The 17,699-nt window shown below is 53.9% G+C and overlaps 1 protein-coding gene across 3 annotated transcripts; it reads left to right on the top strand.

Annotated features, from left to right (window-relative positions):
* Positions 1-1,435: 1,435 nt before the first annotated feature.
* On the top strand, positions 1,436-15,698 carry LOC6597874 (CREB-binding protein). 3 transcript variants are annotated; one of them, XM_026991121.1, is made up of 14 exons: positions 1,436-1,567; positions 1,652-2,275; positions 2,369-2,746; positions 2,828-4,968; positions 5,014-7,063; positions 7,518-7,807; positions 7,923-8,080; positions 9,470-9,550; positions 9,646-10,594; positions 10,679-10,909; positions 10,989-11,219; positions 11,294-11,691; positions 11,780-13,301; positions 14,781-15,698. In XM_026991121.1, the coding sequence occupies exons 1-14, from the start codon at positions 1,513-1,515 to the stop codon at positions 15,696-15,698; spliced, it is 10,026 nt and encodes a 3,341-aa protein (XP_026846922.1). In that variant the 5' UTR covers positions 1,436-1,512. The 3 variants fall into 3 exon arrangements, with proteins under 3 accessions (XP_026846922.1, XP_026846921.1, XP_026846920.1); XM_026991120.1 differs by having other exon boundaries at positions 9,440-9,550; XM_026991119.1 differs by having other exon boundaries at positions 2,369-4,968; positions 9,440-9,550.
* Positions 15,699-17,699: the final 2,001 nt, after the last annotated feature.

Here is a 17,699-nt window from a genome sequence, read left to right as displayed (position 1 = left end):
TTGAAAAGTGGCTAGAACAAAAACAGAACAACAAAATAAGAAATCGGAAAGAAAGAGAGCAACAAAAACAAAAAGGAGCAGCCACCAAGAAACCACCACCAACACCAATCCCCCCCATCCCCAAACCAAGGTCATCTCTTTGGTGGGGCAAACCAACACGAAAATGCACGCGAGCGTTGACTGGTGTTTAAGAAACAACAAAATCGACAAAATTTACCAGGAAGAGCAGCAGTATCAGCAGCAGAAGCAGAAGCAGCAGGAGCTGGAGGATCTGATCCGCTCGCGGTTGTTGTTGGGTGAGCAGCTGAGCTCGAAGTGGGTCGAGCTGACCTTCGAGGTGCGGTGCCAATTGGACACGGACGCGATAGATCTTTGGCTGGAGGAGAAGGCACAGGAGCGGCAAAAGGAAAACAGACGGAGTGCCACCAAAGCCACACCATCCACGCACACAGCCACAGTCACAGTCACAGTCACAGTCATAGCATCCTTGACAGCATCTGTACCGCCGCCAGGAGAGAATTCTTCTTCGAGGAACAGAACGTCGAGATCATCTGGAGGAGCAGCAGCAGCAACAGGCGGAGTAGGAGGAGGAGGATCAAAAGCTGAAGCTGCCACAAACCACAAAACAGCAACCGCACCGGCAACCGCAACCTCAACAACAAGTAAAACTAAAAACAAAAGAGGAGCAGGAGCAGGATCAGGAACAGCAGAAGCAGCAGCAGCAGCAAATATTCAATTGACAGCTTTATCAAAGTTGGAGAAGCATCAAAAAACGATTCAAATTCAATTTCAATTTCCACTGAAAATCCATCAATTGGAAAATCCTATATCGGTTTTTGCCATTTGAGTCCTAGCAGTCGGGCCGTGCTGTCGGGCAAGTTGTAGTTCCACCCGTGCCTGTGCTTGTGCTCCGTGTTCTTGTTCACGTTCACGTTTGAGTTCGAACTCGATTTCGAATTTACGTTCCCGCGTTCTCCATTCCCCGTTTTCTCGTGTGTACCGTAAAGTGTGTAAAATTACAACAAGAAAGAAAAGAAAACGAAAGGGAAGGGAAGGGAAAAGGAAAACAAAACAAAACAAAACAAAAGCAAACAAAAAACATAAGATCATCGACAAAATCAAATAACAAAATTGTGCAAATTTTGTAAAAGAAATATAGGAAAACAAAACAAAAGGAAAGGACAATTTTAAGGAAATTTTCGAAAACATTTTTGTTGACAAAGCGAGCGGCAAGCGGCAAGTGGCAAGCGGCAAGCGGCGTCTTCCCGGCGTTCGTGCAGCGTCGTGCAGGGTCGTGTGGATCGTATCGTGCATCATCATACACTCGCACTCGACTCTCCGTATAATCATTACTTTTGTTGTTATTCAATTTAATTTCGAATTAAAATTAAATTTAAATTTGGATTACAATTTGGATTTCAATTTGTATTTGGATTTGGATTTGGATTTGTTGGATATCTTCGGTTCAATCGAACTCTTCTGCAAAACTCTGCAGAACCCAAAGCGATCTTCATGATGGCGGATCATTTGGACGAGCCGCCCACAAAGCGGGTTAAAATGGATCCAAGTGAGTAATCCTGGATTCCACATCCCACATCCTGGACATATTCAAACATTCATATTATTGCTTATTTTGCTTTTGTTCCTTTAGCGGATATCTCGTTGTTTCTGGAAGAGAATCTGCCCGACGAGCTGGTGTCCTCAAACAGCGGCTGGTCGGATCAGCTGAGTGGCGGCGGCGGCGGTGGCGCCTCGAATGTTGGCGTCACAAACACAAACTCAACAGGCGGCGGCGGCGGACCACAAGCCGTCGTCGGCGTCGGAGTCGGACCAAACAAACAGACAGGCCCTGGCCCTGGCTCTGGGCCAGGCGTCGGTCAGGTTGTCGTTACCTCACAAATGAACGGAGCCGGCGGTGGCTCCCAGCAGCCTGGCAGCGGCGGCGACGATGGCAGCGGCAACAGCAGCAGCGGAGGCGGCGGCGGAGGAGCGGGCAACCAGCAGCAGCTCCGCCAAATGCAGCAGCACCAGCAGCAGCACCAGCAGCAGCTGCAGCACCTACTCCAGCAGCAGCAGCAACAGCAACAGCAGCAGCAGCAGGGCCAGAAGGGGACCATGGTGGTGCCGGGGATGAACCAATTGGGCAGCAAATCCCCAAATCTGCAGTCGCCCAATCAGAGCGTCATGCAGCAGGTTGCCACACAGATGGGCATGGTAAATTCGATGCCCATGTCGATATCGAATAATGGAAACAATGGCATGAATGCCATACCAGGTGAGTGCCGCTTGATCCCAGATCATTCTTTCTTCCTCTCGGATATATGTACATGTGCAATCCTGTCTCCCGTCTCCTGTCTCCTATCCGCAGGAATGAACACAATCGCCCAAGGGAATCTGGGGAACATGGTCCTCACCAACAGCGTCGGCGGCGGCGGCATGGGTGGCATGGTCAACCAGCTGAAGCAGCAGCAGCAGCAGCAGCAGCCAGGCGGTGGCATGATCAATGCCGTTTCAGTGGCAGGCGGACCCGGAGGCCCCGTGGGCGCTGGCAGCGGCTCAGTGGCACCCAACCAGCAGGGCATGCACATGCAAAACGGTCCGATGATGGGTCGCATGGTCGGCCAGCAGCATATGCTGCGCGGTCCCCACATAATGGGCGCTGCCGGAGGTGGCAATGGACCAGGCGGCCCGGGGAATGGACCCGGCGGCGGAGGACCACGCATGCAGAATCCCAACATGCAGATGGGTAGGTCCACCGACGAGACCGGCAAGAAGGGAGCCACTGCTAATCCTTATCCTAATCCTCTCGTTGCTCGTTTTCCCGCAGGACAACTGAATAGCATGCCCTACGGCGTGGGCCAGTACGGAGGTCCGGGCGGCAACAATTCCCAGCAGCAACAGCAGCAGCTGCTTGCCCAGCAGATGGCACAACGGGGAGGAGTCGGTGTCATGCCGCAGGGCAATCGCCCAGTGGGCACTGTTGTCCCGATGCCCAGTTTGGGCGGCGATGGCACCGGCGGGCCCACCGGACAGCTAGTGGGCGGCAATCCCCAGCAGCAGCAGCAGATGCTCGGACAGCAGCAGCAGCCGGGTGCCCTTGGACCTCGTCCCCCGCAGCCGAACCAATTACTGGGCCATCCGCAGCAGCAGCAGCAGCAGCAGCAGCCAGGAACCTCACAGCAGCAGCAGCAGCAGCAGCAGGGAGTTCAGGGTGTCCAGGTGGGAGCAGCAGGCGGAGCTGTGACAGCAGCAGTCGGAGGAGCGGGAAATCCACAGGCGAACCGCCAGGATGTCCCCGACGACCGCAAGCGACAGATCCAGCAGCAGCTGATGCTCCTGCTGCACGCGCACAAGTGCAACCGGCGGGAGACCCTTAATCCGAACCGCGAGGTCTGCAACGTACCCTACTGCAAGGCGATGAAGGCGGTACTGGCGCACATGGGTACCTGCAAGCAGAGCAAGGACTGCACCATGCAGCACTGTGCTTCCTCGCGCCAGATCCTCCTGCATTACAAGACCTGCATCAACAGCACCTGCATCATCTGCTATCCGTTCCGCCAGAGTCATTCGGTGTTCCAGAACGCCAATGTCGGAGGCGGCGGAGGAGCGGGCGGCGGTGGTGCGACCCCTGGCGGGGTCCCACCAGGCAGCGGAGGGGCCGGCGGTCTCCAGCAACAGCAACAGAACCAACCTCTCACCGTGCTCGGTGGCGTCGGGGGATCACTCGATGGCAAGCAGCAGCAGCAGCAACAGGTAGGAGCCCCAGGAGGAGCCCAGAATACGGGCCTCGTGATGCCCCAGCAGCAGCAGCAGCAGCAGGGCGGTGCACCCAAATCCAACGCCGAAATGGCCCAACAACTCGCCCAGCAGCAAGTCCAGCAGCAGCAGCAACAGCACCAACAGCAGCAGGAGCTGCGACGCTTCGATGCCATGGGCCAGGTGGGACTCTCTCCCGTGACGGCCGGCAATATGATCGGCGGTGGCGCAGGTGTCGGAGCGGGCCAGCAGCAACAGCAGGGGATGCCTCCGAGCATTCGAATGCAGGGCATCCCACCCACTGTGCGAGTCCTGGGACCCACGGGTTCCGGTTCCGGTTCCGTCCTGCCCAACGATGTGAATAGCCTCCAGCAGCAGCAGCAGCAGATGCTCCAGGGCCAGTGCAATGCCGCCAATGCTGGCAATCGGCGACGCGGTGGCCTCCCCAACATGGTCGACCAGCAGCAACAGCAGCAGCAGCAGACGAATCCCGCACAACAGCAGTTGGGAAACATTCCCACGCCGCTTTCTGTGAGTGTCGGAGGCTTCGGCAGCGCCAACTTTGGCGGAGGAGCGGCAGACAAGCAGCAGCTGGTGGGGCAGGCGGATCAGCTGTCGAAGCTGAAGGTGCCCCAAGTTCATCCCCCAAGTGGCGCAGGACCTGGTGGTGCGACTGGCGTGACTGCCGGCGGCCAGGGTTCCAGTGTACTGATGCCCGCCGATACGACGGGTGCCAGCGGGGGGACTGCGAACGCGAATCCCAATCAGAATTCGACTGGAGGCGGCGGTGGTGCCGGAGGAGGCGGCGGGACAGGAGGAACGGGTTCCACAGGCAACGACAGCGAAAAGGACTGGCGGGAGTCGGTGACGGCGGATCTGCGGAACCACCTCGTCCACAAGCTCGTGCAGGCCATCTTCCCCACCTCCGATCCGACGACGATGCAGGACAAGCGGATGCACAACCTCGTCTCCTACGCGGAGAAGGTCGAGAAGGACATGTACGAGATGGCCAAGAGCCGCTCCGAATACTACCACCTGCTCGCTGAGAAGATCTACAAGATCCAGAAGGAGCTCGAGGAGAAGCGGCTGAAGCGCAAGGAACAGCACCAGCAGATGCTCATGCAGCAGCAGGGCACGGGCCCCGTATCCGGTTCGGGTCCCGTGGTCGTTCCCGGCGGCGGCCCCGTTGGAGTGCCAGGAGGCGTGGGCGGAGTACCCGGCTCCGTCTCCAATCCTACGGTGGGCGGTGGCCTGCAGGGCGTCGTCGGGCCGCAACAACAGCAGCAACAGACCCAGCAGCAGCAGCAATCCGTTGGCGGAGTCCGTCCCATCATCAGTCCAATGGGGGGCGTGATGCAGCCACAGCAGCTCCGTCCCCAGGGTCCTGGCGGCATGGTCGTCGGTCAGCAGCAGCAGCAGCCAGTGGGTGGCGGCCCCGTGGGTGTCGCAGGACTGGCAGGAGCACTCGGTGTTGGCGTTGGAGGCCAGGCGAATATGGTGACGATGCGTAGCCACTCGCCCGGCGGCAACATGCTCACGTTGCAACAGCAGCAGCGCATGCAATTCCCGCAACAGCAGCAACAGCAGCAGGCTGGCAACATGCTGGTGGGTCCTCCGGGACCCAGTCCCGGCGGCATGGTAGTCAATCCCGTGCTCTCCCCCTTCCAGACGGCCGCTGGAGCGGCCAATGTCCTCACCAGTCCAGTGCCTGGCCAACAGCAGCAGCAACAACAGCAACAGCAGCAGCAGCAGTTCATCAACGCAAATGGTGGCACCGTAGCGGGCAGCAATCCCCAGCTGAGCGAAATGATGAAGCAGCGACACCTCCACCAGCAGGCGGCGGCGGCAGCGGGCATGCTCATGCCCCAGTCACCCTTCAGCAATGCCACGGCTATTCAACAGCAGCAGCAGCAGCAGCCGAACAGCAACAGCTTCAACTCTACCATGCAGCAACAGCAGCAGAAGCCGCCTGGAAGTGTCCTCAACAACATGCCACCGACACCCACGAGCCTCGATTCAGCCTTGACTGCAGGAGGGGCAGGATCTGGTGCGGCGGGTAGTGGAGGTGCGAATGGAGGAGGAGGATCAGCAGGAGGTGTACCCTCGAGTGCGGGTGGAATGACGGTTTCAGAGCCCAGTCCCTCCCCCGGCGGAGGCGGTGGAGGATTCATCTCCAATGGTCCCGTCGGCACTCCCTCCAACAGCAGCAACACCAACACCAACAGCAACACCAACAACAACAGCAACAGCATCATCAATCCCCCGTCGGTGAACAGCCTCATGCAGCCAATGAGCAATCGAGCCAACACTCCACCCTACGTGCCGGCCTCCCCCGTGCCGGCGACCAGTGCCTCCGGCCTGGCGACTAACAGTGCCCCGACCTCGGCGGCAGCAACGTGCGCCAGCAGCAGCAACAGCAACAGCAATAGCAATAGCAATAGCAACGGCAGCAACGGGAGCAACAGCAACGGCAGCAACAGCAACGGAAGCAACTGCGGCAGCGGCAGCGGGAGCGGCAGTGGCAGTGGGAGCGGCAGTGTGGGAGGAGTTGGAGGCGTTATGGCCACCACAACGACCACGACGACGTCGGCAACGACGCCGCTCAGCTGCAATTCCTCCTCGTCGGCGACGGCAACGATTGCATCGAGCGGACCGGGCAGCGGAGGCTCTCTTTCGGCGCCGAACAGCAATCCCCACATGCTGGCAACGACCTCCTCCGGTGGCAATGGTAGTGGCGGCAGCAACCAGCAGCAGCAGCAGTCACAGCCGAGCCGCATGATGAGCAGCTCGAGCAGCCTATCCTCCCAAATGGCCGCCTTGGAGGCAGCGGCGCGTGATAACGACGACGACACCCCATCGCCCACGAACGACACAAACGGCAGCGGGGGCGGCGGTAAGGCTTCGAAGGGGAAGCTGGACTCGATCAAGCAGGAGGACGAGATCAAGAAGGAGTTCATGGATGACAGCTGCGGCGGCAACAACGACAGCTCCCAGATGGACTGCTCCACGGGCGGCAAGGGCAAGAATGTCAACAACGACGGCACCAGCATGGTCAAAATGGAGATCAAATCGGAGGACGCCGACGGCGATGGCAATGTCAAGATCAAGACCGAGCCCATGGATGTCGACGAGAGTGCCTCATCGGCCACACACGAAGGCGGCGGCGGTGGCGGCAAGGATGATATCAACGGTGCCCACGATGGCATCTCCGGAGCGGGGGGCATGGACATCAAGACCAAGATCGAGCCAAAGCCCCTGGTCCCAGAGCCACTGGCCCTGCAGGCTGGTGACAAGAAGAAGAAATGCCGTAAGTAATGACCAGAACCAAGTTTGGGGCAGTACCTGTCGCAGGACAATCCTTGCAATGCCTGCTATCACTCTCCCTCAGACCCCTTCCTTTGATACAATCAAAAATAGCTGAGGGAACAGCTGACACTAATCTCTTTCTCTTCGTTAAACTTCTGACAACACTCTTGGGGCCATAAACAGAGACATAAACAGAGAAAGTATGAGTAGAGCAGCCAAACCCGAGGGTGTCGAGTGGGCGGAGGGGGCGGAGGGCCGCGATCAGAGACGAAGGCTGTGCCTAAAAGAGAACTGAACTGGTCTCTCGTGCAACATCTTGTATAGTCTTTCTTTTACTTTCAATATCGTCAACCATCCACAGATGGTTGATGGTTGATGGCTGATGGTTCAGGGATTGCGGATTGGGGATTGGGGATTTGAAGTTCAATGCTAAAATTGTAAAATCCTTATTCCAGAATTCAATCCGGAGGAGCTGCGCACCGCATTGCTGCCAACGTTGGAGAAATTGCTGCGCCAGGAGCCGGAATCGGTGCCGTTTCGGTATCCGGTGGATCCACAGGCGCTGGGCATACCCGACTACTTTGAGATCGTTAAGAAGCCGATGGATCTGGGCACGATACGGAACAACATCCAGAACGGCAAGTACAGCGATCCCTGGGAGTACGTGGACGATGTTTGGCTGATGTTCGACAATGCGTGGCTCTACAATCGCAAGACCTCACGCGTCTACCGCTACTGTACCAAGGTAACGTAACGTCCAAGGATATACGGGGGACTACAGCCGTACTACAGCTGTGATCCATGCTGCCCCAATCGATGCTAACACCTGCTCCCCCATCTTCCCATCTTTTCTCCCTCAGCTTTCGGAGGTGTTCGAGGCAGAGATCGATCCAGTGATGCAAGCCCTGGGCTACTGTTGCGGCAGGAAATACACCTTCAATCCCCAAGTGCTGTGCTGCTATGGCAAGCAGCTGTGCACGATACCGCGCGACGCTAAGTACTATAGCTACCAGAACAGGTATGTGCTGCCCTCCGACTCACCCTTCTACTCTCATCCTTCTCCCTGTCTCCGCACTCACCCACTCCACACATATTGTTTCCCAGAGATCCAATCCACGTCACGTTTGTCTGTTTGCTAAAAAGTTTGTCCGCCGTGCCAAAAGGATTGATGATTCCATGATTCCAAGATTCCAAAAAGTAGAGCCAAAGCTTCAATGCCACTCCGCTTCTGCTTCCGCTTCGGCTTTCCATGTTTCCGATGAACACAAAATATTCTGATAGGTGCCTCCCAGATTCACCAATATATAATATTGAATAAATTTGAAAAAACAAATTCGAGTAGAGCGAGCAGAAAGAAACAAATAAGACAGGATCCCCCAGATATCTGTCACAACATATGTCCCCCAAATTCATGGATATCCTGGCCAATGGTGGATTATCGCTGGTACCCTGATGTTGAGTTACCGATTACCGGTTACTTTTCTAACGGTAGTTTTTTGTAATTGATGTATCGATTACTGTCCGATAATCCGATCATCCCACTCATTATATTTACAACCAGCCATCCCCTCCACCCCTGCTCCCTGCCCCCCTTCCACACTCATCCGCCTTCCGTTTATAATTGTTGTAATAATTGTGTGTAAACAAATTTTAATGCAAATTACCTAACACTTTTCGTTTCTCTTCCTTTCTTTCTTTCTTGCATTCTTTTCCATTCCCACCTCCTGTGTGTGTGTTCCTTGCTCCCGCCAAAACCAAAACAAAACAAAACAAAAACCAACAACAAAACCAACAACAATTCCCGTTAACCTGCGTTCCGTTGCGCCTCCCAAATGTGCATATAACTGTGTCTGTGTCTTTGTGTTTCTGTGTTACGTGTCGTCTCCTTGCCCACACATTTAATAATAATAATAATACGTGTATTAAAAATTATCTGTGCCTGTGTTTCTGTGTGTATTTGTGTGCCGTAATAATTAATTAATTAACAAAACGAAACAAAAAACCGATTCGATCCGATCACCACACTCCATTCCATTTCACTCTTTCTCTCACTCACGGACACCACTCGCGCACGCACTCATCTTCAAAATGCACACACACACACACACACACAACACAAATGCGCCCTCGCTCAACACAATAATGATGATGATGACCATCTCGCTCTCGCACCCACCACAACCCATACCATACCACAATCTGCAACCTGCCAACACTTGACAACACTACTCGCCACTTGCCTGCTCGTTCATTCGTTCGTTCGTTGTTGTTCTTTTTGGCTGCCATCTTCAAAAACTCTCTCGTACATCGCATCCAACAACAAAACTAAATCTTCGTAAACAAAAACGTGAACAAAAAAAACCAAAACAAAAACCAGTCTAAAGGAATACGGTGTCGCCTCAAATAGATACACCTTCTGCCAAAAGTGCTTTAATGACATCCAGGGAGACACGGTCACACTGGGTGACGATCCGTTGCAGTCACAAACGTAAGTGTATGCCCCTTACCTACTTTCCCCCTTTATCCCGTTCGATCCGATCCGATCCCTATTCCAATCTTTTTTTGTTCCGTATCCCTCTGTAGACAAATCAAAAAGGACCAATTCAAGGAGATGAAGAACGATCACCTGGAGCTGGAGCCTTTTGTGAACTGCCAGGAATGCGGCCGCAAGCAGCATCAGATCTGTGTCCTCTGGCTGGACTCCATCTGGCCGGGCGGCTTTGTCTGCGACAATTGCCTCAAGAAGAAGAACTCGAAGCGGAAGGAGAACAAATTCAATGCCAAGCGCCTGCCCACCACCAAGCTCGGCGTCTACATCGAGACGCGCGTGAATAACTTCCTCAAGAAGAAGGAGGCGGGAGCGGGCGAGGTGCACATACGCGTAGTCAGCTCCTCGGAGAAGTGCGTCGAGGTGAAGCCGGGAATGCGGCGACGCTTTGTCGAGGGCGGGGACATGATGAACGAGTTCCCGTACCGGGCGAAGGCCCTGTTCGCCTTCGAGGAGGTGGACGGCATCGATGTCTGCTTCTTTGGCATGCACGTTCAGGAGTACGGATCCGAGTGTCCGGCGCCCAACACACGACGCGTCTACATTGCCTACCTCGATTCGGTGCACTTCTTCCGGCCGCGCCAATACCGTACCGCGGTCTACCACGAGATCCTGCTCGGGTACATGGACTATGTGAAGCAGCTGGGCTACACGATGGCCCACATTTGGGCGTGTCCGCCATCGGAGGGGGACGACTACATCTTCCACTGCCATCCGACGGACCAGAAGATACCGAAGCCGAAGCGCCTGCAGGAGTGGTACAAGAAGATGCTGGACAAGGGCATGATCGAGCGCATCATCCAGGACTACAAGGACATACTCAAGCAGGCGATGGAGGACAAGCTGGGCTCTGCCGCCGAGCTGCCATACTTCGAGGGCGATTTCTGGCCAAATGTCCTTGAAGAGAGCATCAAGGAGCTCGACCAAGAGGAGGAGGAGAAGCGCAAACAGGCAGAGGCAGCCGAGGCAGCTGCAGCGGCGAATGTAAGCCGATATTCCGAGGTGTTCATCACTTCTTAACTTTCGTTTTCCCCCTCTAATAATTGTCTTTTTTATCGTCGCGCCCAGCTCTTCTCCATCGAGGACAACGAGGTGAGTGGCGATGGCAAGAAGAAGGGCCAGAAGAAGGCCAAGAAGTCCAACAAGTCAAAGGCCGCCCAGCGGAAGAACAGCAAGAAGTCCAACGAGCATCAGTCGGGGAATGATCTCTCCGCGAAGATCTATGCCACGATGGAGAAGCACAAGGAAGTCTTTTTCGTGATACGCCTGCACTCGGCACAGTCTGCTGCCAGTTTAGCGGTGAGTCCCAAAGGAGCCAAAGGAGGCCAAAGGAGGATCGAGAACCCAGATTTATAATTGTATTTGTATCCTATTGTAGCCCATTCAAGACCCCGATCCTTTGCTAACCTGCGATCTGATGGACGGCCGCGATGCATTCCTCACGCTGGCCCGCGACAAGCACTTTGAGTTCTCGTCGCTGCGGCGCGCCCAATTCTCGACGCTCTCAATGCTGTACGAGTTGCACAATCAGGGCCAGGACAAGTTCGTGTACACTTGCAACAACTGCAAGACGGCCGTTGAGACGCGCTATCATTGCACCGTCTGCGATGTAAGACAACGCCTCAGACAAAAGAAAATGCATCCATAATCCATAATCAATAATCCTATTTTGCTCTTTCGCAGGACTTTGATCTGTGCATTGTGTGCAAGGAGAAGGTCGGACATCCCCATAAAATGGAGAAGCTTGGCTTCGACATTGACGACGGCTGTGCACCGGCGGACCACAAGCAGGCCAATCCCCAGGAGGCCCGCAAACAGTCCATCCAGCGGTGCATCCAGTCCCTGGTGCACGCCTGCCAGTGCCGCGACGCCAACTGTCGCCTGCCCTCGTGCCAGAAGATGCAGCGCGTCGTCCAGCACACAAAGAACTGCAAGCGAAAGACGAACGGTGGCTGCCCCATCTGCAAGCAGCTAATTGCCCTCTGCTGCTACCATGCGAAGCACTGTCAGGAGCAGAAGTGTCCCGTGCCCTTCTGTCCGAACATCAAGCACAAACTGAAGCAGCAACAGCTCCAGCAGAAGTGAGTACTCCAGCCCAGCATAAGTCTGAAATCCGTACCTCTGTATCCTTATTCTCATCCTGCAACCCAAACTCTCTTTCCTAAACAGACTCCAACAGCAACAGCTACTGCGTCGGCGTGTGGCCCTCATGTCGCGGACAGCCGCTCCTTCGGCACTGCCCGGACCGGCGGTCAGCGGGCCGACAGTCGTCGCTGGCGGTGTGCCCGTTGTGGGCATGGCCAATGTGATGCCCGTCGGTCAGGCGGCCGTGCTGCTGCCAGGAGTGGGCGGACATTCACCGTCTGCTGTGCCAGTGCCTTCGCCAGTGTCTGGCAGCGGAATGGGTGGCATGACCTCGCCGCATCCCCATCAGCCGGGCATCGGCATGAAGCCCGGAGGTGGGGGCGGACACCCGCCGTCGCCGAATGTCCTGCAGGTGGTGAAGCAGGTGCAGGAGGAGGCCGCTCGCCAGCAGGTGCCGCATGGCGGTGGCTTTGGGAAAGGCGTCCCAATGGCCCCGCCCGTCATGAACCGTGCTCTGGTCGGAGGAGTCGGAGGCGTCGGAGGAGTACCCAACCAGAATGTGAATCAGCTGGGAGTGGGTATGGTCGGTGGAGTGGGCGTCGGAGTTGGAGGTGTTAGTGTCGGTGTCGGAGGCGTCGGAGTGAATCTGAATCAGCTGGGACCTGGCATCGGCGGTGGTGGCAATCCCTCGGGCGGCCCCCTGCCCGGTGCCGGCAACTGCGGCAATGTCTTGAATGCCAACAACCTGCTTTCCATGGACCAGTGGGGCGCCGGCGGTGGAGGTGCGGGTGTGCCCCAGCCGCGGTACGTGAACAACGCCACGGGAATGCGCCAGCCGAACCAAATGATGCAGCAGCAGCAAAACGTCCTCCAGCAGCAGCAGCAACAGCAGCAACAACAACAACAGCAGCAGCAGCAGATGATGCTGACCAACCCGATGGGCGGAGGAGGGGTCGGCGGCGGCGGCCAGATGCCCGTCGGCGGACAGCATGGCATGGGTATGGGCGGAATGGGTACGCCGATGGGAGCGGCCGGTGCCGGAGGCGTGCGTCCACCGCCCGGAGGAGGCGGTGGCCAGGCAGCCGGAAGTTTGAACACACACCAGCTGGCCCAGATCATGCAAAAGATAAAGAACAACCCCACCAACGAGAGCAACCAGCACATCCTCACCATCCTCAAGCAGAATCCCCAGATCATGGCGGCCATCATCAAGCAGCGCCAGCAGACACAGATCAATGCAGGCGCCGTAGGCGGTGGTGCACCCGGTGGTGGCCTCCAAGCGGGCAATGGACCCCAGAATCCCCAGCAGCAACAGCAGCAGCAGCAGCAGCAACAACAACAACAGCAGCAGCAGCAGCAACAGCAACAACAGCAGGTCATGCAACAGCAGCAGATGCAGCACATGATGAACCAGCAGCAGCAGCAGCAGGCGGGCGGCCCCCAGCAGCAGCAGATAAATCCCAACCAGCAGCAGCAGCAAGTGAATCTGATGCAGCCGGGTGGACCGGGAGGCCCCCACCAGCGGATGCCCAATATGCAGCAGCAGAACTCTGCCCAAATGATGCTCCAGAACCTGCCACCGGGCGTCACCTCTCAGGGAGGAATGGTAAGTGGAAGACGAGCCAGTGGCAAGTGGCAAGTAGAAGACGCTTCTGTCGAATAGAATTAGATTTGCATCCTGTTTTTGTGTGTGGCTTGTAGTTTGCTTCCCAATGTTTTTTACTGTTACTATAAGAACCTGTAACCTATAACCACCTACCCACACCCCCATCCTCCATCCTCCATCCTACGGATAAACAGATCAGCATTGCGAATGTATACATCTATGAGATATTCTCAGCCATGGAATTCTCCATCAATGCGGCGTATGGCCTGCAGGGGCTCAGAGGGCAGGAGAAGAGCACACTGCTGGCATATATATCCTCCAGCGCCAAGTACAAGTAAATCTGAACGCGGCAAATGAGCGGCATAGAACCAGCAGGTAGAGCAGAAGAAGCCACAAAATTAAGTCAAAGGCTTTTAAGAATCTCCTTGAGCAAACAAAACCCATTCCAATGCCATACGAGAGAAGCAAGCAAGCAATTTACTGCCATGCGATCCTGACGTTCCATTCACCCACTGATCCTTCAACCCACAAGATCCTCGCTTGTTTCAATTTATCCCATTTAGCATACAACATTTCAACATAACAAAAACCCTTACATTCATTAAAACTATGCATTATCCCATATCCCGATGCTATAGATGGTCACTGAGGTCACTCTAATGAGACCGCGGATTACAGCGATTAGAACACCTCTCAAAAAAGGCTAGAACATATCCAGAAAACACTTAGAACACAACCCAAAAAAACATTTAAACCAATTTCAAAATTTAAACTCAAAACCCACTCCGGAGCAAATTTCAAGATCAAAAACCCTTCGAAGAGCTCAGAAACCGGAAAAGCGAATATCCTGAAGTTGAAATTCAATTCTCAAAATCGGCCGAGGGAGGATGATGTCGTGAAGCATGGGAAGGACCAGAGGCATAACTATTTTATTTTATATATTATGTTTTTATGTTTTTATATTTTTATTTGGAAGGACCAACGCCCTTGCAGAAGAGTCCTTCCCCATTCACTCATTCCTGGACACAAGAATCCCTTCTGCAGGGGCGAACCATTCCCAAAGACAGTAGAATGTTGAACAGTTGAACCACCCGATGGGTAATACCCGATACTCCAGATGTAAATTTATTATCCTAGACGTGTGTATGTATCCCTCTGTTTTTCTGAATGTCCAAAGTGGAGCCATGCATGACTCCACTGTATTCATAGGATCACAGCTACACTGTGATGCCGAGTCCCACCGAATCGCTTCGGAAGTCTGTTCATACAGTGATCTGAAGAACGCCGTATATCCATCCCCGGTTCAAGTAAATGTTTTTCTCCCTTCGAGGGTCGATGCAGACACTGCTTCTGAGTATCGGGTATCCGTATCCCTTCTATGGGCCGTTCCCGCAGCTACTAAGATTTTTTTTTCCCGAAATGCTCAAATGACTGCCCAAATAAGATCGAATACTCACATATACTGTCCGTCTCGTCTAGGTGCCGAACCAGAACTGGAACAAGATGCGCTACGTGCCAATGAACCAATACCCGCCTCCGTATTCGCAAAGGCAGCGCGGCCCGCACATGGGCGGAGCGGTGGGCCAGCAGCAGCAGCAGTTCCCGGGCGGCGGCGGAGCGGGCAACTTTAATGCTGGCGGCGGGGCAGGAGCCGTGGGAGTGCCTGGCGGTGTGGCTGGGGGCGGCGGCGGAGGCTCAGGTGGCCCCGGAGCGGATCAGTACTCCATGGCGAATGCGGCTGTGGTGGCGGCAGCGTCCAACATCCTGCAGCAGGGCCAAGGCGGAGCCGGTGTGGGAGTCGGAGTGGGAGTGGGCGTGAAGCCAGGGCCCGGCCAGCAGCAGCATCAGCAGCAGCAGATGGGCGTGTTGCCGCCGGGTATGCAGCAACAGCAGCAACAACCCCTTCAGCAGCAGATGATGCAACAGGTGTCGATGCCAAATGCCCCGAATGCCCAGCAGAATCCCGCCGTTGTGGGTCCTGGAGGAGGTCCTGGCTCCCAGGTGATGGGACCCCCCACGCCGCACTCCCTCCAACAGCAGCTAATGCAGTCCGCGCGCTCCTCTCCGCCCATCCGCTCGCCGCAGCCGACGCCTTCGCCCCGCTCAGCGCCGTCGCCACGCGCGGGGCCATCCGCCTCGCCGCGGGCCCAACCCTCGCCCCACCACGTCATGAGCAGCCACTCGCCAGCACCTCAGGGCCCACACGACGGCATGCACAACCACGGGATGCACCACCAGTCACCGCTACCCGGTGTCCCCCAGGACGTCGGTGTGGGCGTAGGCGTTGGCGTTGGCGTCGGTGTGGGCGTAAACGTTGGCAACTTAAATGTCGGCAATGCCGGCGGAGCCCTACCCGATGCCTCTGATCAGCTAACGAAATTTGTGGAGCGGCTCTAGTGCAGCAGCAACATTGGCCACTCCCTCCACAACCACAACAGCAGCAACCACAGTGGTGGCCACATCAACAGCAGTAACATCACGAACATCGGCCATGATATTGTCAACTATCGCTACAACGGACAGTCGCCGCACTACTTCTGATGGTAGCGACAGAGACAGCGATTTGAGACATCCAGCAGAGAATCCAGCAGCGAATGCAGCAGAGCCAGAGCCAGGGATCACACTGTGTTAATCGTATTGTTAAATTCTTTTTTAAACTCTTACTCTTTTCTACTATCACAATTATCATGTACTTATAAGATTAAGATGCGTCCCACAGCAACCAGCAGGAACCAGCAGCAACCAGCAGCAACCAGCAGCAACCAGCAGCATCCGGTAGCCGGTAGCCAGTAGCAGTCCCTCGATGTATAGCTGGAGAGAGGAGAGTAGCCGGAGAGTATAGAAGTGATGGAGGAGTTTAGAGGGAGGGACAGGCGATGCAGATGCTCTTGCTCCTGCTGCTGTTGCCGCTGTTGGTGGATGATTGGGGATTTTCGTACACCTCCGCACGCTCCACACACACGGATTATTTTTAGGCTTAGGACAACATTTGAACAAATGAGGAAACGCAAATGCATTACAGTTAGGATTACAGTTATGATTAGAAATTATCGATTATTAATTCGATTACGATCCCTTCATTTTTTATATAGTGTAATACGACTAGATTTAAATAGATCATACATACACGTTACTATGGCATTATAAACCACCTATGGCACTAATACCCCTTTACATACATATATATATATATATATATATATTTATACACACGCACACACACACACACGCATATACATGAAAATATCTTCTTATATATGTACACTACTATATATATTTCACCCCCTTCTCCACCCAATACGCACACACACAGACACACACATCACAAAGCCAAGCCAACAAATAGACCCCACAGACACGCACACAGGCATATGTCCCCCATATTTATGTCCAATTCATGAATGAGAGAGCAAGCAGAGTAACAGAGTAGCAGAGAGAGAGTGAAAGGGAGAGGGAGAGAGAAGAAAGGAAGGAGAGAGAGCACAACCTCATTTGCAACAGTTAACAGCAAGAGCAACACTTGCAACAGCAACATTAAAGCAAAAGCAAAAGGAAAGAAAAGAAAAGACGAATGCAGACTGGCACATAGTCGATGATGTAAGCCCTACCCAACAGCCCCCTTCCGAACGTCTAACGTTTCCCCCCCCCCCCCCCCCCCCCATCATTGCCCCTTAGTAAACTTAAAGTTTAAGATAATTTTTGTACCACAAAAAAGAAAAAAAGAAAAGAAAGACACGCTACAGCTACATTTACGACGGTTACAGCAAAACAATATTTATTTGAAAAAACAAAAAAATTTTAATTTAAATTAAAAGCAAAAACCTTGCTATCTGCAATGCGAAATATAGAAATGAAATGAAATGAAATATTCCAGTGCAATCGTAAATTTAATTGAAATTCTGATATTCGATAAAAAAAGATGTGGCTAAAATGTTTAATTTTTTTGTACCTACATATACAATATACAATATAGAGTATAGAGTATAGAGCATAGTATATATATAGTGTGATGGAAATAACGGATGAGAAGTACATAGTAGACTATTATTAAGCAATTGAGCAATAGAGAGCCACAACCCCACATTTGAATCAGGCGACTATCAGAGAGAATCAGAATCGGAAATTAGAAATCAGAAATCTGAATCACCCCAAGCATCACCCACACCCATATCACCATACACCATACACCATAATGTGCATCCGAGAACTGTGTGTTTGGTTGGCGATCCGAACGGATAGGCAGTTATATAAACGTGCTCCTTATAGGAGCTTCCAATTTTGGGAATAGCGAGAGTAGAATACATACAATACATATTTTTATACCAATCGAATCGAAAATCAAATTAGGGATACTAAAACTGAAACTAAAGAGAAGTAACACACACAAAAAACAATGAA

This window comes from Drosophila persimilis, unplaced genomic scaffold, assembly GCF_003286085.1.
Source record: "Drosophila persimilis strain 14011-0111.01,24,50 unplaced genomic scaffold, DperRS2 tig00000653-arrow-arrow-pilon, whole genome shotgun sequence".
Taxonomy (NCBI): domain Eukaryota; kingdom Metazoa; phylum Arthropoda; class Insecta; order Diptera; family Drosophilidae; genus Drosophila; species Drosophila persimilis.
The sequence above is the reverse complement of the archived record's forward strand: the minus strand, read 5'-3'. Positions and strand labels throughout refer to the sequence as shown.